At 33.5% G+C, this 23444-nt stretch overlaps 3 protein-coding genes across 5 annotated transcripts in view; 1 reads left to right on the forward strand and 2 right to left on the reverse strand.

Moving 5' to 3' along the window:
* The window catches only part of LOC144858647 (uncharacterized), a 50585-nt gene extending 45064 nt beyond the window's left edge, over positions 1 to 5521 (forward strand). Inside the window, exon 2 of the mRNA XM_078714744.1 lies at positions 5511 to 5521. The gene's annotated coding sequence lies outside the window, so the exon portion shown is untranslated. The remainder of the gene's footprint in view (positions 1 to 5510) is intronic.
* LOC144835955 (uncharacterized) lies at positions 1351 to 3938 on the reverse strand. 2 transcript variants are annotated; one of them, XM_078691090.1, is made up of 3 exons: positions 3743 to 3938; positions 2422 to 2728; positions 1351 to 2139 (listed from the first exon to the last, which is right to left on the reverse strand). In XM_078691090.1, exons 1-3 carry the CDS (start codon positions 3815 to 3817, stop codon positions 1529 to 1531), a joined length of 993 nt encoding a protein of 330 aa, XP_078547216.1. In that variant the 5' UTR covers positions 3818 to 3938; the 3' UTR covers positions 1351 to 1528. The 2 variants fall into 2 exon arrangements, with proteins under 2 accessions (XP_078547216.1, XP_078547217.1); XM_078691091.1 differs by having other exon boundaries at positions 2422 to 2540; positions 3743 to 3935.
* Positions 5522 to 5690: 169 nt separating the features above from the next.
* Positions 5691 to 23444, reverse strand: part of LOC144858628 (uncharacterized) — a 29903-nt gene continuing 12149 nt past the window's right edge. The window contains exons 2-16 of one of the 2 annotated variants that reach the window (XM_078714717.1): positions 18241 to 18274; positions 17417 to 17483; positions 17039 to 17246; positions 16662 to 16952; positions 16086 to 16157; positions 15913 to 15961; positions 13960 to 14003; positions 12931 to 13008; positions 12735 to 12841; positions 9524 to 9656; positions 9211 to 9276; positions 8788 to 8959; positions 7335 to 7426; positions 5948 to 6981; positions 5691 to 5820 (exon numbers count right to left, since the gene is read on the reverse strand). In XM_078714717.1, the coding sequence (XP_078570843.1) occupies positions 6821 to 6981; positions 7335 to 7426; positions 8788 to 8959; positions 9211 to 9276; positions 9524 to 9656; positions 12735 to 12841; positions 12931 to 13008; positions 13960 to 14003; positions 15913 to 15961; positions 16086 to 16157; positions 16662 to 16952; positions 17039 to 17246; positions 17417 to 17483; positions 18241 to 18274 (1574 nt within the window). In that variant the 3' untranslated portion in view covers positions 5691 to 5820; positions 5948 to 6820. Of the gene's footprint in view, positions 5821 to 5947; positions 6982 to 7334; positions 7427 to 8787; positions 8960 to 9210; positions 9277 to 9523; positions 9657 to 12734; positions 12842 to 12930; positions 13009 to 13959; positions 14004 to 15912; positions 15962 to 16085; positions 16158 to 16661; positions 16953 to 17038; positions 17247 to 17416; positions 17484 to 18240; positions 18275 to 23444 lie in introns of those variants that run through there. The other variant, XM_078714718.1, reaches the window with a different exon arrangement.

Here is a 23444-nt window from a genome sequence, read left to right on the forward strand (position 1 = left end):
GGACCACAACCTCTCTCTCTCTCCCCTAAGGGACCACTTCTCATAATCGACCACATCCAATAACGACCATATCTCGTAAATGACCACCTCTATTGAACGACCACCATCTCTGTTAAGAGACCACTCATAATCAAACACCTCTCGTAAGTGATCACCTCCTCTCATAAGGGACCGCTTCTCATAATCGATCACCTCTCGTAAGCGACCACCTTTCTTAACGACCACACCTCTCGTAAGTCACCACCTCTTTTAAAGAACCACCAACTCTCGAAAGGAACCGCTTTTCATAATCGACCACTTCTCGTAAGCGACCATTTCTCTTAACGACCACACCTCTCGTAAGTGACCACCTCTTTTAAGGGACAGCAACCTCTCTCTCTCCCCGACGAGAGGAGGTGGTCGTTAAGAGATGTGGTCGATTATGAGAAGCGGTCGTTTAACAGAGACGATGGTCGTTCAATAGAGGTGGTCACTTACGAGAGGTCGTTGTTACGGGAGATGGTCGATTATGAGAAGCGGTCCATTAAGAGAAATGGTGGTCCCTTAAAAGAGGTGTGGTCGTTATGGGAGGTTGTCGATTATGAGAAGCGGACGTTGCTTACGATGTATGGTCGTTTTAGGGAGATGGTCGCTTGTTGAAAGTTACGAGAGGTGGATAGATTGATAAGTAAAGAGAGAGGTGGTCACTTACGAGAGGTGATCGATTATGAGAAGCGGTCCCTTAACAGATATGGTGGTCGTTCAATAGAGGTGGTCGCTAACGAGGGTGGTTGCTTACGATGTACGTTTTGCTTACGAGATGTCTCCTTTTTGATAGTCGATCGCTTACGAGAGGTGAATAGACTGTAAAGAGATGCATTTGAGCTGGTGTTGATTTTTATTTACTAAATAAGCTGTTGGTGTTTCTACATTAGCTGGCGGTTTTACTACATTAGCGGTGGATTGTTCTACATTAGCGTTTGTTTCGACTTTAGCTGGCGTTTTCTACATTAGCGTTTGTAACAGGCCTATCTTACATTATTTTTGTTTTAAGTGGGCCAATACAATTATCTTCAGATAAACCCTTTGTTGATTGTCGAAGCTCAGCATCATGTTGTTAGATTGATCGTTATGAGCATGGATTCATGTTATGAGCTAATTGCAGTGTGTGCGTTATAGAGAAAACTTGTATGCATCATCTTTTTTTGTCATTAAATTGTATACAATCCTCTTAGTTAAACAATGAGTGAGTTTTTATATACTGTATTCAATTATTTTATTTATATTATACTCAAATATAGAATGTAAAATCTGTAAATATATTTATGGAGAAAACTATGAACAATCAGCCGATTACAATGAAACAATATATAGAATACTAGAAGTATTATTATCGGTAGTTTTTGTCTGAATAATGATGGTATACCATAATTTTTCACTTCTGATTGTCAGATTGAATAGTGTATAGGCTATTTAAAAGAAATTTTATTGTTCGATTGAATTTACTGAATGTAATCTTCCACATTTAGTCCACATTCGCCCTCTAACATTACATAACAGTCGCATATGGTGATTCAAATCCCAAATTCTCGTAAATTGGAACGTTTATTTCCACTGATTCTGTGTTATCTTGGCACACGATCGGTTTCTGGTTTGAAACAAGCATTCGTAAACAATAGATACTCCACATACTGGCTTGAGAAATTACAACAGCAATTAACAGACATAACACTGAAATAATGGCCGTAAGAAAATCTTCACCATAGTCTGTGAGATCATAAATATAATGTTCACCATGTTCATTAGTTCCACCAGCCAACCAGTAAACAACATTAAAAAATACGTATAAAAGTCCAAACCACCACGTGTAATGAAAGTGTACAAAGTGCACGGGCGTTGCAAAAAGTACTAGTTCGATCAAAGAAAGAACCGATGGAATGACGGTTATGTGGATAATGTCGACAAAGTCAAATGCAGTATTTGGTTTATCATACAAGTTCAAAACATACACTGACGTCCAATAAACTGTAGAAATTATAAACGATGTGTTACATGAAATATTAAAAAGAAGCCATTGTGTTTTTTTGTTTATTGACATTTTGTGCTGTATACGGCGTTTTACGACCATCCGTTGAAATGCGTTTGACTGATTGAATATTCCTGAAAAAAAAATATAGGCCTACATTTTTATACATATCAACAAAAAATGCCTATAGAATAGAACTCAACCCTGTGTTTACTATATTTGACGAGGAGGCGTATACGTTGGGGTTGTGATATTGAGACGAATTTGCTATCAATTTAATATAATATGTCATATCAAGTATAAAACAAACGTTGTATTGTATTGTATAAACATAAAATTATTAGATCTTGGAAATTTGGACTGCTGTTGGGATTATACCGACACAAATCAAATAGATAATTGAATGAACAACTTACTCTCATTCACCTGTCGACCAATAGTACCTGGTCCGTTAGAACTTATAGCTCTATCCCTCGTCATAGCGTTTTCCTTTGAACTATCTTCATCTTCTGTGTTAGATCTTGTAAAAATGATACTATTTAACATAGCGATGACGTTGTATATGGAAAATACAATTACCGACCAACTGGTTACGTATATAAATAGGCGGAAGCCCATTTCTTCCATAAATCTTACTAGATACAATATCAAGAAGACAATGTAATAGAAAGCCACAACTATGCGATAAATGACGTATGTCAATCGATTACAACATAAAGGGCACTGAAAAGATAAGATAATGAATAAAGTGAATTTATTTAAGTTAAAATAAAACTACTCGGCCTATGAATAAAATACATTATTGATTTAAACCAAAGCAATGTACAGTAGTTATTACTGCAAGTCTATATAGGCTATACTTCTGTACGCTTTGCATGATCGATAATTCACCGTCAAATTTGCAATTACATTTTAAAAAATATTAGAAACAAGTATTTTGGAGACAATTTTTACATAATTTGCTCTAGTGTGGCAAACGTTGAATTATTGTTGGTATTTTGTTTGCCAACGTCCAATAAGCTTACCTTTGTTTGACATGGCAATTGATTTGACAATTATTCTCCGTTGTTTTTTGCTTTTCTTTGTTTTTTTTAACTTGACTATCATGATGATATGTTCTTTTATTTGTTTTCTATATAATTTGTTGATCTTTTTTAAACCCTTTGTAGTTTTTTTTTTAGTTTGTTCTTTGTTTTAAATTTTTACCTTACCTTTCTTTCTTTGTATTCATTCACATAATCATAAATAATCATAGTACAAAACAAAAGAATGGAAAGGGAGAACGTAGCCTACGGCCGCCCATTTTATGGGATATATTTCGAAAGTACATGAGTATACGAAATAAAACATATACCTAAATAGTTTGGGCGTTTGATGACAATTCCGTAAAACACCGTACGATGCCGCCGACACTAACAGTATCTTCCCACTGGTTTCGCGCTATCTCTTTGTACTCGACTCGCACAATTCGATCCTCAATCAAAAATGGAGGATTTAAATATGGGATTTCTGTGAGTTGTTGCTATTGGATGAAGAAGTTGGGATCCATGTGATGAGAGTTTCTTGTTCTTCTACTACTCTTTTATCCTATTTTACCGATTAAGGTGTATTTATTCCATGGATTTAAACCAACGTATGATATCGATTAAGTTTTTGTTATACAGTAACAGTAGTTAGGCCTAACAGGTAGGCCTAGTACGACTATTAGGCCTAGAGCTAGACTAGACTTAAAATTACCTGCCCTTTTGTAAACGTGTCATTCTCCTTTGTAGATAAGCCCAGATCTTCGCAAGAAACATGGCAACAACTCATGTTCTAAACTTGTGTGTGATATAATATTAATAATAACTATTATTGTTATAAAACCGGAAATTAAAAATTCTTGATTTGGTTGTTCACGTCGTCGTCCACATCGACTATTTCAAAACAAAGACTGCCGTTCCTACAATCGTGAAATAACAATGCACCTTATATTCTTTTGTTCGTTCTTCAACCGTGATACGTTTTCCCTAAGTAAAGGAATGATTCACTATTCTTTCTACCATTATTATTAAATAACCAGTGAATAATAGTGAATATACTAGCGGATATAAAGGAGCATGCCCTCCTCCCACACTTTTAATTTCTATATTAATATCCATAAAAACTGATTTTCGATATCATAATTTATGTAAAATGGCTTTCACTCAGGTGGATTCTGGCTTGAAACTGACCCTTAATAAATAATTATTATTCTATTTTTTATTACTAATATACATGTAACCGTTAATATTAAATAGCCTATGCAAATACGTGAACGTGATTGGTTGAAACTGCATCACATGACTACTGCTGCGAGGATCGTAAATCTATATATACCATGAAAGCCCCAGTGGTCTAATGGTTAGGACAGCTGCATATCAAGCAGACAGTCCGAGTTCGAGTCTCTCGGTTCACAGATTTTCTCATCTTTATCGTTTCAAATTAATTAATTAAACTTCAGTATATCACCGGGCGGTTTAGAATTAATGTTCTTTGCCTGATGTGTAACTTTTCTGGCAGTTTTACTTATCGTTTTGATTTAGCTTTTCGCTTTTTTTTTTGTATCTCCATTGAGATCCAGCCACTGATACCCACAGCATTGTCATTTTTTTAGTAATTTGCCTTTGGATTTATATATATACCCACAGCATTGTCATGGGGGGAAAAATGGGGATTTTTGTCCAAATCTGCACGTATTACTTTCTCGACGTTTCGATCAATATACTTTATCGTCCTCACGTACCACAAACTTTATATCAACATTTGATTTCGCCATGCAAACCTTCAAACAATAAACATGGGACATAACATAATTGTAAACATAATAACCCTATATTCAGTAGGTCAAATGTCAATAACTTTACTTCCGGTCATTTCACATTACATTTAATCAAATGTTCTATTACAATACAATAAATATATAAAAGGGCTGAAACCGGAGAACTTTAGCATGAGGGCGTTTTTTTTAATGGCTGCTAAAATTCAATATCAAGCATAAAACATTACATTTTGGATATTTAGTGACGAGAGTAAATCATTTAGTCTAGTAGGAAGGAAGGGTTACCGAGATATGACCCTTATGTAAAAACAAGGTCAAAGGTCAAAAGTGGCATTTCCGGCCATTTTGAACGAAAACTTTTCATTATAATACATAGAAATGTGCATATTCTGAACAATTTAAGACCAAAATCAGACCTCTATGATCACTCTTTGTCAAGTACCGTCTATATTTAGGATTTTGATAAATCCAAGATGGCCACCAAAATGGCCCCTAAAAAACCCCATGGGACAATATTTCGTCTTGGGAACATCAAAAAATGGTAATTATATATATTCAGGATTACAAAAATGTACATTAAAAAAATACATCATGGGGTGCACGGTAACCCCTCCTTCCTACCCTACTAATTAAGATATCATTGAATAGTTAATGTGGTAACATATGAGAGCGCCTTTCAAAATCGCCGCCAATATTTAAAAACAGTCCAACAGCCTTATATTCAAATAAATTTGCTTAAAGCTGGTGGCTTTTTAGAAACTAAAATTGTGTATTTTATTGTTATAAGGACTGCAAAAAAATGCACCCTAGATATTTAACATCACAGGTGCATTTTTATATTTAACCGAAAATAACCCCCAAAAAACTAAAAACAATGAAATAATTATTCATTCACTACATACATTTTATTTAGGTGTACACAATCTTTAGTGAATATTTTTTAATCTGACACCGACTTAATTATTTTAATTTTGTTCCACCATTTTTTTCAAATGTTAAGATGGCACATTTTATGCTTCGGTAATTAAAAGAATGGCACAAATCACCAAGTACAATAACAAGTACAGAGAGTGTAAATGCATTTAGGAAATGTAGTTAAAAGGGCATAGCATCCAAACTTAATTTTTAACTTCACTCTAAACTTGTTTTTAAGTATTTTAAAATTATTTGTTTTTTAATACTATTTTATTAAGTTTTAATTTTATTGATTTTGATCAAATAAATGATTACAAAATAGAGTTGACGATTGTGGATCTGGCAGACAATGGAAAGCTGACAAAAGGTACGCGAATTAACAATTCTTGTAGCTTTTACAATTGGATCAAACAATTTCAGTCAATACAGACATTTTAATCCTTTGGAGCACTATAGTGGAAAAAAAAGAGTGTCGTTGATTATGAAAATCTTGGATTTGACATAGAAATAGAATGACATTGGGAAGCTACTAAATGAAACAAAAGAAACACAGGATACTGCGAGAGTGACCATTACAATGGTTGAAATAGTTTTAGTAAATACAGAATGTCATTTTAATAACAGTCACTAGTTCACTACTAGGGCCAGACTTATTTGCACGGTGAATCAAACCTAACCCCAAATTTTCATATTGCAAATGTTGAATGAAATAAACCTTTTGCAGAGTATACTTCATATTCAAAATATTTATCTCAATGTTATAAATACTGGATGTGGTATTAAAATCTCTCAATGTCAAAGATAAAGCACAAACTAATTTTATTAACATCTACTAAGATTTATTTAACTTTTTTTTTTAAATCACAACTCTAAACTGCAACAAATATCAACCTTCATATTGGCAACAACATGTGAAGAAGTTCAGGCACGATCAGACATTTTTTTTAGATTAACATTAAAAAAGGCTTACATACTAATTTTTCACATAATGACGAGTCATACACAATAGTAAAATTGTTTGCAACAGATAGCATCAATTGTTTAACAATGCATGAGCATCAAGTACCACAACTTATTTTACAAAAAAAGTAACCGCAAGATTAATAGGGGCGATCTCGTCGCTCTCTTCTGTGATCATCACGCCCACCACCCATTTTGAATCCACCACCCCCTTGGCCCCCGCGGAATCCTCCACGACCACCTCCGCGTCCACCTCCACGACTAAAACCACCACGTCCACCACCACGGAAATCTCGTCCTCCTATAAGAAAACATTTTTAACATTATTTGTATGCAGCTTACATTGTGTTTTATAACACAGCTAAATAAATGTTATTTGTTATATGTACACAGACTACAAAATAAATAAATGAATGATGAAAATCAAAAACATGTAAACAGTAATTATCAATTCAGGACAAATATATATTATAACTGTTAGTTCCACCAATTTAACTCAAACATTATTTGTATATTATACCGTATCAAATTTGTATGCATGGCTATAATTACTGGATTTCCAAGTACTTGATAGATTTGCAGTACTAAAACGACATAATTATTGAATTAAATTATTATTTATTTTTTATTATTATAATTTTTACATATTCTTACCATCTCCTCTTCCTCCACCCCCACCTCCTGGTCTTGCTGTCTTACACCTATTACAGGTATCCCTCCATGCAAAGTTGTTGTTACCGCAAGTGCTGAAATTAAATGAAAATTGTTTAGTGTTCAATACAATCCCAATTTAAATCCAATTAAGACTGACCAATTGTTATCTAATATACAAATAATGAATGTTTAGTGGAATAGTACAAATGATGGCATGAGGCAAAACCGAGTTGAAATATAACCTTTCTTCATCATTCACCAAATGACATTCACTATTTGTTTTATAGAACATCATCAATAAATTCCTGTCATTTGAATAAACAGCAGGCCCCCTCAATTACAAACCCCAATTCAACAAATTCTCAATTTTACAAACGCAAATTTATGACATGATAAAATACGTATGTAAATATATTCATAATACTAAGTCCAGAAAAGAAAACCCTATTACCAAATAAAACCGTCCAAAAAAACATTGTGCCGGCCATGCTAGGCCGCATAGCTTCATACAAAGGTAGCCATCATTGCCATACAAGATCATTGTTGCCAAAAGTGTATGAATTGAGGTATGCTGCTATGCATACGAAGGTAGCCGTCATTGCCATACAAGATCATTGTTTCCGAAAGTGCATGAATTGAGGTATGCTGCTATGCATACGAAGGTAGCCATCATTGCCATACAAGATCATTGTTGCCGAAAGTGCATGAATTGAGGTATGCTGCTATGCATACGAAGGTAGCCATCATTGCCATACAAGATCATTGTTGCCGAAAGTGCATGAATTGAGGTATACTGCTATGCATACGAAGGTAGCCATCATTGCAATATCTGAGTCATGGTTGGATACTTCAGTATTGGATCAGGAAGTAAATATTCCAGGATTTAACATTCTAAGAAAGGATAGAAATATATCTGGCGGGGCGTTTGTATATATGTAAGAGAGCCGTTAACTTAATCAAAGAGAGGGATACATATTTTGGCAAGGCAAAACAATGAAGGATCATGAAATTCGCAAAAAATACTGTGCATTACGCAATAAAGTTCAACGGCTTGTGAAATCAGCAAAGAAAGATTATTTTCTTGGGGAAATTTATGATTTTTTGTTTTCTGCTTTATAGTAATATGTTTCGAGGACCACTATGGAAACAAGCTTTTGAGCTTATAGAGTCATCCTCTTGCTCTCATATTTTGTAATCATTGATTATATGTATTTTTTGTAACTATTTTTTAAATAGTGAGCAATAAATATAAACAAACATTAAGATTCTGTGTGTTTTACTATGTATGTTGAATAGTTGTAATATTCTTGCAAAGATATTCTCCATAACTAAAAAATGTATTGCAGATGAAGTAGTATTCTATATATACAGTATAAGCTTAGAGTTTGCAAATTTGTTTTTGGTTTTGATAGGGATGAAATATTTCCGAAATAAAAAAAATTGAATTGAATACCTTTCTGGACATGTCCAATCACCATCTCTTGAAGGTCCACCACCTTGACCACCACCTCCACCACCACCACCACCACGTCCTCGTCCACCGCGGAATCCACCTCCTCTTCCTCCTCTATCTCCACCACGTCCAAATCCTCCTCCACCAACACCGCCTCTACCACCTCCTCTACCTACAATATGAAGAAAAAACTTGTTAGTATTAACGAGTAACTAATTATTATTTTTTATTAATGTTCAGCAAGCATATTTGCATCAGATATATTTCGTGAATAGAATCATTTCATTACATCATACAAGAGGTGTCCGAGTATCATCATATACAAAAGCTAATTAACATCGCTTACATCACAACCAGAAGGCAACACAATTCATTTCCATTCTGGTTATTGCCATGACAGTATGTTTTTGAATACAAACTTACCATAGTTTGACGTTGCTGGACGTTTTGCTAGTTCTACTTTCATGATGTTTCCATGGAAATCTTTACCTGAAATTACAATATTACCTAATTTAGCACGGTTAAAACAAAGCATTGAAGAATTAATAATAAAATCAAGAAACATCCTGCAAATACAATAGTACAACACAAACATGCCTTCAAAAGCATAATGCAACAGAAGTACAGTTGTATGCAAATTAAGAAGCTCTAGATTAATTTACAGATTTTTAGAATTCCTAACACAAAAACAAGCTTCTCTGCGCCAAAAAAAAAACCATTTGCAAAAGTTACTTACCATTGAACCAATCGATGGCTGCTTTGGCTGTTGGAGGGTCATCATACGTTACAGTCACTTCTCCTTTAGGTACATTTTGATTGTGCTTATCTCTGTATACCCACACTTTGGGTTTACCAGTTCGTTTGTCCATCTAAATTAAAAATAATAGTAGTAGTAGTATTTAATAAATAGGTTGCTTCAAAATTCCCTTATTTAAAGACCCATTCCCTACAGTTTGTGACATTTTGTAAAAATAATGCACATATATTACTTTTAAAACATTAAACCAGGTCATTCCTCGTCTTAAATGTACATTTTATGGTAAATTATGATAAAAAGAAAGAAACAATGCAACTACCTAAGTAGCTCGCGATAAATGTCCTCTCGTGGACGGTATTTAGGCTTAGCCTAGTTAGCTATGCTCACGATAACCATTCACGTTTTCGCAAATGGCGATTGGAGTGGTCAATGCGAAAAATTGATATCATTCACAAAACTTGTGAAAATATTTTTTCTTTAAAATCTCAAACTTTCATCTGCCTAGGCTCCGAATAAAGTTTTATGGAAACCACAACGACTTCGATACCGTCGCCAGCCTATAACTATAAGCGATAGCAATGTAGAGATATTACTTGCCTATCAACAACGTTTTTTTCACGTTACTTGAGTAAATTAAAACAAGATTAGCCCGATGTATAGTTGCTGCATTAATTAGGTGATCATTTAGAATAAAATGATCACCTATTGTTATTGTATAAAATCTTTATTATTTTTTTTCTTTTTATTGTTTCTGTACACTATTTTGTGTAACAATTATCTCAAAAAGTTTAATGTCAATGATTACAAAAATTTCAGAATATCTTTCAAATAATATAACTTAATCCTAATAAGCTTTCCAGCGTGATCACTCATCCGTGACGACATTTATACGCCATTTTGCGAAATCACATTATCAATCATATCTCCATAATTCATTATCACATATTAATGAAATTCACTACACGTAAACTTCAGATCAAGGGTAAAAATATTAGCAAATAAAAACGCACGCGCACGTAGTTTCATCACGTGTTAAAAATTTAAAACGCTCAAAATTAAGTTTTGATCAATTTAGAGCATGAATTAGGCCATTTGCGTGTTTCAAAAAATTGCTGCGCAAAAATGCGTTTTTGCGCGCGCGATACTTAAAAAGCGTAAAAAATATGAATTTTTTTTACAAATCTCATTTTACTCACCATCCTTAGTACATTCACCAAATTTGAGTCAGTTCCGACTTAAAATAACGCTATACGAGCACGTTAAAAATGACAAAATGCGCACATTAATTTTACAAAAGTTCTGAAAATGGTGAAAAATAGGTCTTTTTTAAAATGAAAATATTTCTTCAGAATGCAAGATGACCCCCGATTTTTTTAACTTATTCTGGAAGCCATTGAGTTGTAGATATGAATTCATGTACACATTTTACTTACAAAATGTTTTGACGTCATCAAATGGCCACTTGAATTTAAAAATTAGGATTTGTTATCTTTTTGTGTAGATTATCACATTCAACAGAGCGCATCTTGGTTATGTGTGCTCGAATTTCGCACAACTTTCAGTATGTGCTTGCTTAATTAATTATCTTTATCATGAGTTGACACTATCTTCATTTTAATGACGTCATCACGCGTAAAAACTTGAATAACGTAGGCCGTGTAATTTCACCTTCGCAGTAAATTTGAATATCTTACAGCTCTTCAGAATTGAAGGTTACCTTGATGATTATAATTTATTATGAAAGCTGATGAAATGTAGATATTAATTCATATAAAAATTAAGCCTATCGGATGTTGTGACGTTAACATATGGCGAGTTGAAGTGAAAAAGTAGTTTTTTCATATTTTTCGTCAAAGTTATACACAATTCAAAGAGCGCGCACAGCGCTTCTACTTGCCAAATTTTTTTCCAAATCTTATATTTTTTTGCTCAATTAATTATCTTTCGAAATTGTCATCTTAAAGTTTAGTTTGATAACGTCATCATGCCAAAAAATTAGAACATGTGTGTCCCGTAATTTCACCTATGCTACACTGTATATAGATATACAGTACTGTATATACTGTACATATTGTATATGGCATATAGGCACAACTCAGCACTATAAGCATATAATAGGATGGCATACATCAACATTTTCCGATCGTATGTTAACGTACGTGCATGTTTAAAAAAAATTAATTTCAGTAAAATGATAAAAATGATCACCTATAATTCGTCAAAGTGACGAATTAAATTCTAGTTGTCTTTTTGTTTTTGCCAGACTCTGTTGATACAAATTGGGGGAAACTCGGTATTTGGCTTCGTGATCGAAAAGTGGGTGAATTACACAATAAAAACAAAAATATCAATCCGCGCGCAATGCACGTTAGGATTTATAGCGGGCCACTAAAATTATTAGAATCGTCTTATTTTTCACATTTTAACGAAAAAAGGACCTCAATAGGACCATACAGTAATTTTTACATTATATGTAGTTTGTTACCTTAAATTAGATCTAAAAAACATAGGGAATGGGACTTTAAAGATGTATTGTCCCTTGAAACACAAAAAATGAAAAAAAAAATATTCTAAATTTAAATTGGCCATATCAAAGTTATATTAAAGTTATTCACTTTAGGTCGAAAATTCGAGCCAAAAACAAGTTTACGTAATTAACAGGTAAATTAATTTGATTACATTTCGTCTGGAAAATCGTCACGAGCGAAAGTAAACAAAGATTTCAAACCACGAGTATGCATTATGCATGATGCTAATTAGGATTGTTTACAACTCGTCACAGTTGAGAAGGTTTTTCACACAGATTGCGAGGAAGTTTTATGATTATGCATACAGAGTAGCCAAATAAGCGCGTTGCATTATGAGATATGTTTTGATCGAAAACTTAGACTGGAAGTCAAAGTTATTTTTTTTAACAAAAAAACGTCTGTATTTCAGTTAAATTATTTTTTTTTTGACTAATTTTTGGTGAAAGTTAATAACTATTATGATACTTCAAACTTTTTTTCAAAATATAAAAAAAAATTTTTTTTTATTAGTCAAAGGGACAATACATCTTTAATGTACTCATAATAATAATAATGGTAGTCTTATATAGTGCCTAATACAATGATTTTAAGCACTGAAAAATGATCCATAAAATATTCAAAATAGAAGAAAAGCAGAGAAACCATTTACACCACTCTGTTACCTTAATAACACCAATGTTGCCAAAAAACTCAGCAACTGCTTCTTCCGTTACATTAGTACCAAGGCCACTGACAAATATTGTATCATGCATCTCAATCATTTCTGTATCTGTAATAGAAAATGCAAACACTTCAAATAATTCATACTACGAATAATGACATTGTACAACATATTAATTGTTAGCATCATTGACTTACCTCCACCATATCGGCCTGCATTTCCTCCACCACCTCCACCAGTACCGGCTCCTGGTCCACTTCCCCTGCTGCTTCCACCTATGAAAGTAATTTTCTTAAATTAACATACTTGAACTATTTTACCTATGTTTTAAATTTTAAAAAAAATGATACTCCTTTAACCCTTTATTGCAAAAGTGACATTAGACCTACAATATTTCCCTGTTTAGCAGTAGTATTTTAATTACTACCCAACAAATTTGAATTAAAAAGTATAAAATTATAGGTCTATTTACACTATCTTTGTATTGTAACATTTATTGGAACAGCACCATCTTTCTACCCTTTTTACTTTTACAACCATTATCAGCGAGCCTAATCCATTGAATTTGATACCAGACTTAATACCTCATTTGTGTTTTAAAACAATTATTATTTTCGGAAATATATACACTGTATTATATATATTTTAGACCAAGACCAGTTGATAGGAATAAATTTTATTTGTTAAAAAAATGTGTCACCATTAAAAATGTAATTCATTAGATTCACTGTTTACATTTAGAGTACCCATTCTTTCCCGGAAGATTTATTTAGCGTTAATGCAGACCTGTATACAGTTTGATCACAAATTATTCTATTCACACAATATTCTAATTAAATAACAATGAAAATAAAACAACTTTATACTGTATAAAATAAATAAAAAACCAGGAGTTGGATATTGTCAATTTCGGACTAGGTATACAACAGTACACTCTTGATACATGAAACTTAATTTTAGGAACACGCTGCATTAAAATCTGTATGAAAGGTTTAAAAAAACTCTTGATATAATTGTTATAGGAGCAGATTTATTAGCTTGTTGTACACAAGGCCCACTAAATTTCATAAGATGAACTCTGAATTGAGCATTTTGACCACTGTACGAGATGCTAATTATTCTCGAACTGCTAGTCAAAACAATGTAAAACTAGCTGTTCAGTGATGTCAAGAAAAGGTTTTAAAACTTTTGAGTAACGGACGCTTGCCAAATATTGACTAACTTACCGTCCCTATTGAAGCCGCCACCGCGTCCCCCACGGCTACGATCACTGTAATTAAGAGAGGAATGCTTAGGTGATGGGATAAGAAAGCGTAGTTTGATACCTCCAAAGTTTGGGGTCATCAAACTAAACACCCTTAATTCCCAATCACACAATAAGCTCCTCATTTTCTTTTTTTTTTCTCAGTCCGCTGTTTATGAAGAAATTCTTGGAGGCTGAAAATTGGCATGTACAATCTATACAATTTACCTATCTAAACTACCAATATACAATATGTAACACAACTTATATAAACAACTTCTTTCAACATACTAAACTTCTTAAATATATAACTACAAGTTAATCTTGGTATGGTTTCTTTGGAAAGCCAACATTCTACAAGCCAAGGGTAAATTTATGTTACTGTACTTCTGAAACCCAAAAATGTTGAATGTGACACGTGGAATGGAAGATATGTATTAGTGTTTATTTGTTAAAAGTAATTATGATGTTTGCCCTACTCTGATGTATATATTGAGAACACAACATTGTAATAATTTCATGTTACTTGAATCTCTTGTTACCATCCAGCATAGAGTTATTTGTATATTCCCAGATCCTACTCACAACAACCTAATGATTTTGATGTTTGCAATATTATTGTGATCGGTCTGGCAAGGTATTTTTGCCTGAAACAATCTATTGTATTTGAAAAATAATAAGAAACTTTTCCATAAATTACTAAATGACAAATCTAAAATTACTTAAGCTACTAAATTGATACACTATAACAAAACATTATTATCAAGTTAAATTCATTGTACAAAGTTTAAATTTAGAACCTAACAAAATAATGTAAGTAATATAATTTTCACAAATTTTCATAAATCATAAAATATAAAAGTATTTATACCAGTTTGAAGCCAATATATCAGAAAATATTCCAACTAAAAAAAGAAAAATCCCAATATACAATAATTTATACTTAATTTGGTTATTACCTAGGAACAAACTGTTTTGACTATGTTAACACATGTAGAAAAACAAAGTAAATTTCTTGTAAAATCTCTCATATTGTAAAAACAAGGCAAATCAGCCACAAGCCACAAATCTATTAGTTGTAAATCTTGATATACAAATTGTTGCAGTTTCAACATTTTTAGTAGCTATTTAGCATTGGAGAGGTATTGGTATAGACAAAGCACAATATGTAATTTTAAAACCATATTTTTAATATCTCTTGTTACCAAAAATGGGAGTTAGACAAATTGTTATGGTTAATGATCTTGTTTTTGTGACAAGTGGCTGCCTCTTGTTTTCAATATTGTATTGCATTGATAAATTTCAAACAAACTGAATTTTAATTTTTTTTAAAGGGCACAAACACTGAAATGTTATTCTACTTTATTATTATTTCTTGATTATATTTGTGCTCTGTCTACCTGTGGACTAGAAAAAAACTTGGGAAGAAAACATTGGCAATAAAGGCATTGTGGTTTCCACGACTTCAACCATTCACTTCCATTATATATTTACAATGTATATAACAATAATTTAAATAATTGCATATTCTAACCAGCTTTAAAGTGTCCATATTTACTTGCCCTTTACTAAAACTATACTTACCTTACGCATTTTAAAATTTGTACATACCTTTATTATTATTTTTTATGTAAAATATTTGAAATTTGAGGCACAAGATATAACCACAATCTGGTATGTAAACTCTTTCACTAATTTAAACCCTTTTTAGGCCAACTTTAAAATAGAGAACCTAAATTTCTACAATATCACTGTATGTCAAAAACGGTATCTGCTATAAATTTCATTCATAATTTTACCAAAACGTGGAATGAAAATATGTGAAGAGTTAAACCATGTTTGGGCACACTGTTTAGCAATTAACAATATCAATGACAGCATTTTTAGTTATGTAATCCTTCATGTATATTTATCCATTAAACAGGGAAAAACTTACCCAAAACCTCTGCCACCTCCACGATCTGATCCTCTTCCCCTTCCATAACCTAAAAATTAAATATTGTCCTGAATATTTGCTTTCAAGTTGGACGCAATATTAATTAATTTGAATGTTATTCTTTTGCCTTGTTTGTTTCAACAAGTACTTAGAAAAGGAAAAATGAATGTTACCTCCTCCACCGTTACCATAACTACTTCCACCATAACCACTGCCTTGACCACTACCATAGTTGTTTGATCCACCTTAAAAAACAAATTTGGGACACAAAATAAACTACAGCATTTAAACTTTCTCTACAAGTAACTCTAAGAGGGTTGAAGGAAAAAGCAGAGAAAAAGCTTTTATGTTAAAAGTTTGGTACCATAATACATTTTATTTTGCTTCAGTATTTTGTTTATTATTTTGGCTTTGCACACCAAGGATAACCCAATAAGTATAAATTAGTACGACTAATGTGCAAAAGAAAAATGGCCCCAATAAACCCTTACGTGTCCACCTTTTTAATGATTACTGACCAAGCGACGGAAAGATACTGTGGGAATAGTCACCTAAGGCAATCAAAGGGAGGAGATTAAGAGTCACATTAGTGCATATAAGCTGTTTTAATAAGATATAAAAAGCACCTAATTAGTGGTAGGGGGAAGACACTTATTTACACCAGAATGTGACTATTGGTTTATTACGTTTTATTGTTTGTGAATGAATTGGTTTATTACGTTTTATTGTCTGTGAATGAATTGCTTTACCATCATAAGTGTTTCCAGCTCCACTACTACCACCACCAGACGATCCACCATAGCCAGACCCAGATGATGGGGGTGGATTAGGTTGTGGGTAATTAGGTGCTCCACCACTATAACTTGATGATCCATAATTTGACTGACCTCCAGTTGAGCTTTGTCCGTAACTTGGTTGCTGACTACTATAGCCAGACGGTGGAGCATAACCACTGCTACTTGTATTGCTTGCAGTTGGTGGTTGCTGCTGTGACTGTTGGCCGTAAGAACTTGGAGGTTGACCGTAACTACTTTGTTGGCCTGTAATGTAAAAGTGAACTAGACATCACTTTTTTTTAAAACATTTTTGACATTTTATTGGTCTACTACAAAGTGACACAACTTACCAGATTGACCATAACTTTGTGGTTGAGTTGAGCCTCCATAGCTTGGCGTTCCATAGGATGAGCTTACCGAGCTAGCAGCCGGTTGTTGGCTGTATTGTGAATAGTTAGATTGTGCTGCGGGTTGTTGGTAAGATTGCTGTGGTGGTGGAACTTGTCCTGGTTGATCATAGCCACTAGATGCTGCTCCTGGTTGACCACCATAACCCTGCTGCAAAAACATTTCATTCAATTTAACATTTGAACAAAACTCTTGTGGGCTATGAACGAACCTTCAACGAGGATATAGTTTAAATTGCAACACAAAGAACAGGCAACTTAATGGCAAATTGGTAATCTACAACAATGAAAAATGTTCAAAACACCCCCCGATTTATTTACCTGGTACGAAGGCTGTTGGCCATATGATTGTGTAGAACCTTGTTGAGGTTGAGGATAACCACCGTAACTACAAAAATAAAAAAAACTAGATTTGAACTCGTCACTTTGACGAATTAGTTATCCGCAAAACGCCATGTGCACGTACACTAGAAAATGCGAACAGAAAAAGATTACAGCACTTATGACCTGATAATAATTATGTTGTTGGTGCTAAATTCTAAAGACTATTTTATGCCTTATTATAGTATATACAGTATAATACTGTATACATACTACATACAGTGTAGTATTACTGGACCCACCTTTTATTCAAATTTTTAACATGATGACGTCATCAAAATTAAACATGAAGATAACAGTTTCGGAAGATAATTGTTTTAGCAGCACCATATTAAATTGTTGAAGAAATTTCTGATACATAGAATTGAGATGCGCCTTCTTTTAAATAAGATGAACTATAACGGAAAATCTGAATATCCGACTTTTTTAAAATTCAACTGGCCATATGATGATGTCACAACGTCTGATTGGCAAAATGTTTTTCATTAAAAACGTGCACGAATTGTCTAATTTAATGTGTTCGTATGGCGTTATTTAAAGTGGAAAAGGTCTAAATTGTTTTCATAATTACTAGGAAATGCTTGAAAAATATAATGTTTTTTTTTTTTTAACATGTTTTTCATATTCCATGCGCACCTTACACGTAAAAAATTTCGCGCGCATGAGAATTTTTGACATGTGCATTTAGAAATTTTAAATGCGTGTGCGCGCGTAACTTTTTGTGAAACATGCCATTTTTAAAAAATGTATTATTTATTACTTACCTCTGCTGGGGTTGTGCATTGTAACCACCATACTCTAAAAATAGGAAAATAAAACAAAACGTTCATAATATTTAGCTTGTGCTTGTTGCTTTTGTGTTTCATAACAATACAAATCATATAATCTACAGTACAGAAAGAAATTACTGCTTCGTATCTACGCGTAGCCTTTCGTAGCCTACGCGTAGGTAGATCGTAGGTCATTGTTCTCTCCTACGATGTATTGTTCGTAGCCTACGATGTATTGTTTGTAACCTACGATGTATTGTTTGTAGCCTACGATGTATTGTTCGTAGCCTACGATGTATTGTTCTCTCCTACGATGTATTGTTCTCTCCTACGATGTATTGTTCGTAGCCTACGATGTATTGTTATGATAATTACGTAGGGTGGTTCGTAGGGCTAGTAAACACCATTGTTATCGCCCTTAGAAGCATTGACAATGCAGACAAACAATGTATTGTTTGCTAATTAAAATCCTAACTAAAGATAGTAGACGTCAATTTTTGTAGCCGCCCTACGTATCGGTTATCCTAATTTGAACGGAAATCCGCCGACGAAACGACATCGGGCCGGTGGACCTCAGCTCACGTAGAGAGAGTCGAGGCTAGCCTGTTTCGGCGGCCTACACTAAAAATTATTTAATCCTACCTTGGAATACCTACGAATTATAAAAACAACGACACCTAACCCAACAAAATATATGCAAAATAAATATATATTCCATATTAAGATTTAACATAGGCCTGGCTTAGGCCTTTTAAAATGATTACGACATGTGTAAAGAAAAAAGCCCGAACAGAATTTGGAGTGGAAAAAACATGTGAGCAGTTTCAGAGAGAGAGTATTATGTTTCATGTCATGTGACACAAAATCCAGGTACACGATCTTATTAATCGTCGTCAGACCGGCAGCCACCCTCTTGTACTAAGTTAAAAAAAACATGTGAAAGATTGCGGTAAAGTAGAGAGTATCGCGTTTCATGCCATGTGACCAAAAAAAACTAGGTCTGTATTAATTACGGTCTTCTGTCGGCAGTCTTTTTGAGCGACCGATTGAACGTTCTGATACTATATTTAGAATGAATTGTTTACGATCTTTTTTTTCTCGGCATCGTTTCTGGATGGACTGGACGTTCGCTATATTATTATTAGTTGGCCTGTTCGTTGCGGTTCACCTGTGTTGGATCGTGTCTCTATGTTTACATCATGGGAAATTTATATTCGCCGTTGAGTAGGTAAACACGCACGAAGGAAAAGATTACGATTAAAAAATATTATTTATTTTTTAGTAATTTACAACTTGGTCCTCCGCCAGTTAAATTTAACACATTAATTTCACACCTTCTTAATTACTTCACTAAGAACATCGCAGGGTTGTTTATATAGGTTACGAACTCCCTACGAAGTTCAGAACGTAGCTCATTGAAAGTTGTTTATTGAGGTTACGAAGCCAAACAATGGAACCTACGAAGCCAACAACGTAGCCTACGTTCTATCTACGAAGCTACTTCGTAGGTAAAGTTGCAGTACTTTCTTTCTGTACTGTAATGCAAACCCGCAAAACATGGCAAACCCCATTGAACCAACATAAAAGTTACTAAATAGTGTGTGTACTACAGACTTGGTATGTCAATTTAAAAAAAATTTTTGTCAACTACATACGTACGGTATGGGAACGAAAGGCATACGTAAAACATGGGATTCATAAAATCCAGGTTGACCTTAAATTGACCCCAAATCAGGAGATCATAGCTAAAAAGGCTGCCGTGTTTGCCTACTTTACTGTACAATATGCAGGTGGTCACTAGCAGAAAGAAATTACTGCTTCGTATCTATGCGTAACCTTTCGTAGTCTATGCGTAGGTAGATTGTAGGTCATTGTTCTCCCTGAACGTAGCCTACGATGTATTGTTCGTAGCCTACGATGTATTGTTCGTAGCATACATGAATTGTTCGTAGCATACATGAATTGTTTGTAGCCTACGATATTATTGTTTGTAGCCTACGATATTATTGTTCGTAGCCTACGATGTATTGTTATGATAATTATCTACGCGTCGATCGTAGCTGGGCTCGCACTGGCCGATCGCCGATTGACGTTTCGAAGCAAATATTCCATGAGAAGCGACATTCTTCGCCATGCCTCGTGTGCAGGAAAGACTAGTTCCGAAAATGGAACAGTCCACTGCGGGGGTATCCAATCATAATTTAACGCGCTAATACATGCATACCATGCAAATTGCCTGGGCGACGGTAATTTAGTAATAAGCTGAGAATTGAACCCCCCTGCAAGGAAAATGGTAAATACTTTTATTTTCGATAGGGATTATTTTTTCAAGTGGTTGGTCTTGTTGGCCTCTTCGCATGACGACCACGCAAAGAAAAATAAAACAATGTAGTTTATCAAACAGGAATATAAATTAGCTTCAATTCAATACTAAATTCCCCAGATTTTGATAATGAGAAAGACTCAAACATTTAATTTTTATCGGAAAAATTGACATTTGAGGCGGATGTACATAATAATAATAACCGATTTACATATCAAAATAAAGAGTATTTAAAGCCTGATAACATGCAACAAATATTACTCCACCACCTATTATGGTCGCCGAGCGATCGTGTTTTGAAAATGGGTAGGTGTTTTCCGAAGTTATTTTTAGCGCGCGGATTTCGGCTCGCCGGCTTTTGTACGGGTATTGCTAAACTGCGCAAACTGCGCAAACACTGCGCAAACTGCGCAAACAACAAAAAAAGCTGCGCAAACCTCCTTCAAAACAATTATTATTGATTAGAACACAACTAGAACTATATAGGGAGACAATTTATGAGAAAAAAAATTTGAAATTCCTTTAAGTTTGCCTTTTTTTGGGTGAAAAACTTCAATTTTTGGGAAAATTACTGATTTCACAGCGCAAACAACAAAAAAAGCTGCGCAAACCTCCTTCAAAACAATTAATATTGATAGAACACAACTAGAACTATATAGGGAGACAATTTAAGGGAAAACAAATTTGAAATTCCTTTAAGTTTGCCTTTTTTTGGGTGAAAAACTTCAATTTTTGGGAAAATTACTGATTTCACAGCGCAAACAAAAAAAAAAGCTGCGCAAACCTCCTTTAAATCAATTAATATTGATAAAAACACAACTAGAACTATATAGGGAGACAATTTATGAGAAAAAAAAATTGAAATTCCTTTAAGTTTGCCTTTTTTTTGGGTGAAAAACTTCAATTTTTAGGAAAATTACTGATTTCACAGCGCAAACAACAAAAAACGCTGCGCAAACCTCCTTTAAATCAATTAATATTGATTAAAACACAACTAGACCTACATAGGAAGACAATTTATGAGGAAAAAAAATTTGAAATTCCTTTAAGTTTGCCTTTTTTTTGGTGAAAAACTTCAATTTTTGGGAAAATTACTGATTTCACAGCGCAAACAACAAAAAAAGCTGCGCAAACCTCCTTCAAAACAATTAATATTGATAGAACACAACTAGAACTATATAGGGAGACAATTTATGGGAAAACAAATTTGAAATTCTTTTAAGTTTGCCTTTTTTTGGGTGAAAAACTTCAATTTTTAGGAAAATTACCGATTTCACAGCGCAAACAACAAAAAAAGCTGCGCAAACCTCCTTTAAATCAATTAATATTTATTAGAACACAACTAGAACTATATAGGGAGACAATTTATGGGAACAAAATTGAAATTGCTGTATTAGTTTGCCTTTTTTGGGGGGAAAAACTTTAATTTTTTTGCGAAAATTACAGATTTCACAGATTCAAAGGTTTGCGCAAACCCCATAAAAAGCTGCGCAAACCTCCTTCAAATCAATTAATATTGATTAGATAACAACTAGAACTATATAGCGAGACAATTTATGGAAAAACAATTTGAAATTGCTGTAAGTTTGCCTGTTTTTTTTAAATAAAAAATTTAAATTACAGATTTCACAGATTTCAAGGTTTGCGCACACTGCGCAAACACCAAAAAAAGCTGCGCAAACCTCCTTCAAACCAATTAATATTGATAAGAACACAACTAGAACTATATAGGAAGACAATTTATGAAAAAACAATATTGAAATTCCTGTAAGTTTGCCTTTGTTTGGGTAAAACAATTTTTGGGAAAATTACAGATTTCACAACGCAAACTTTAAAAAAAAACAGAAACAAGAAAATTTTTTTTTTTTAAATATAACTTTATTTAATGAAATGTTTCGCAATTATTTACCTTCAAGGTTTTTTTATAACATTCTACTGTATTTCCAAATCAACATCATGTAGGTTTGCGCAGGGTTTTTTTAGGTTTGTGCGATTTACACTGTAAAATCTGACATTTCACCCAAAAAATGATGTTTTTCGCCCAAAAAAAAGGCCAACTTACAGCAATTTCATAATTTTTTTTCATAAATTACTTGCCATGATAGTCCTAGTCATGATAGAACCAATAATAAGTGATTTGGAAGAGGTTTGCGCAGGTTTTTTTTAGGTTTGCGCGATTTACACTGTAAAATCTGACATTTCACCCAAAAAATTATGTTTTTCGCCCTAAAAAAAAGCCAACTTACAGCAATTTCATTATTTTTTTTCCATAAATTACTTGCTATGATAGTCCAAGTCATGATAGAACCAATAATAAGTGATTTGGAGGAGGTTTGTGCAGGTTTTTTTTTTTGGTTTGCGCGATTTACACTGTAAAATCTGACATTTCACCCAAAAAATTATGTTTTTCGCCCCAAAAAAAAGCCAACTTACAGCAATTTCATTATTTTTTTTTTCATAAATTACTTGCTATGATAGTCCTAGTCATGATAGAACCAATAATAAGTGATTTGGAAGAGGTTTGCGCAGGGTTTTTTTTGGTTTGCGCAATTTACACTGTAAAATCTGACATTTTACCCAAAAAATTATGTTTTTCGCCCCAAAAAAAGGCCAACTTACAGCAATTTCATATTTTTTTTTTTCATAAATTACTTGCCATGATAGTCCTAGTCATGATAGAACCAATAATAAGTGATTTGGAAGAGGTTTGCGCAGGTTTTTTTTTGGTTTGCGCGATTTACACTGTAAAATCTGACATTTCACCCAAAAAATTATGTTTTTCGCCCAAAAAAAAGCCAACTTACAGCAATTTCATAATTTTTTTTTCATAAATTACTTGCTATGATAGTCCTAGTCATGATAGAACCAATAATAA

Source organism: Antedon bifida, chromosome 2 (genome assembly GCF_963402885.1).
Source record: "Antedon bifida chromosome 2, ecAntBifi1.1, whole genome shotgun sequence".
NCBI lineage: Eukaryota > Metazoa > Echinodermata > Crinoidea > Comatulida > Antedonidae > Antedon > Antedon bifida.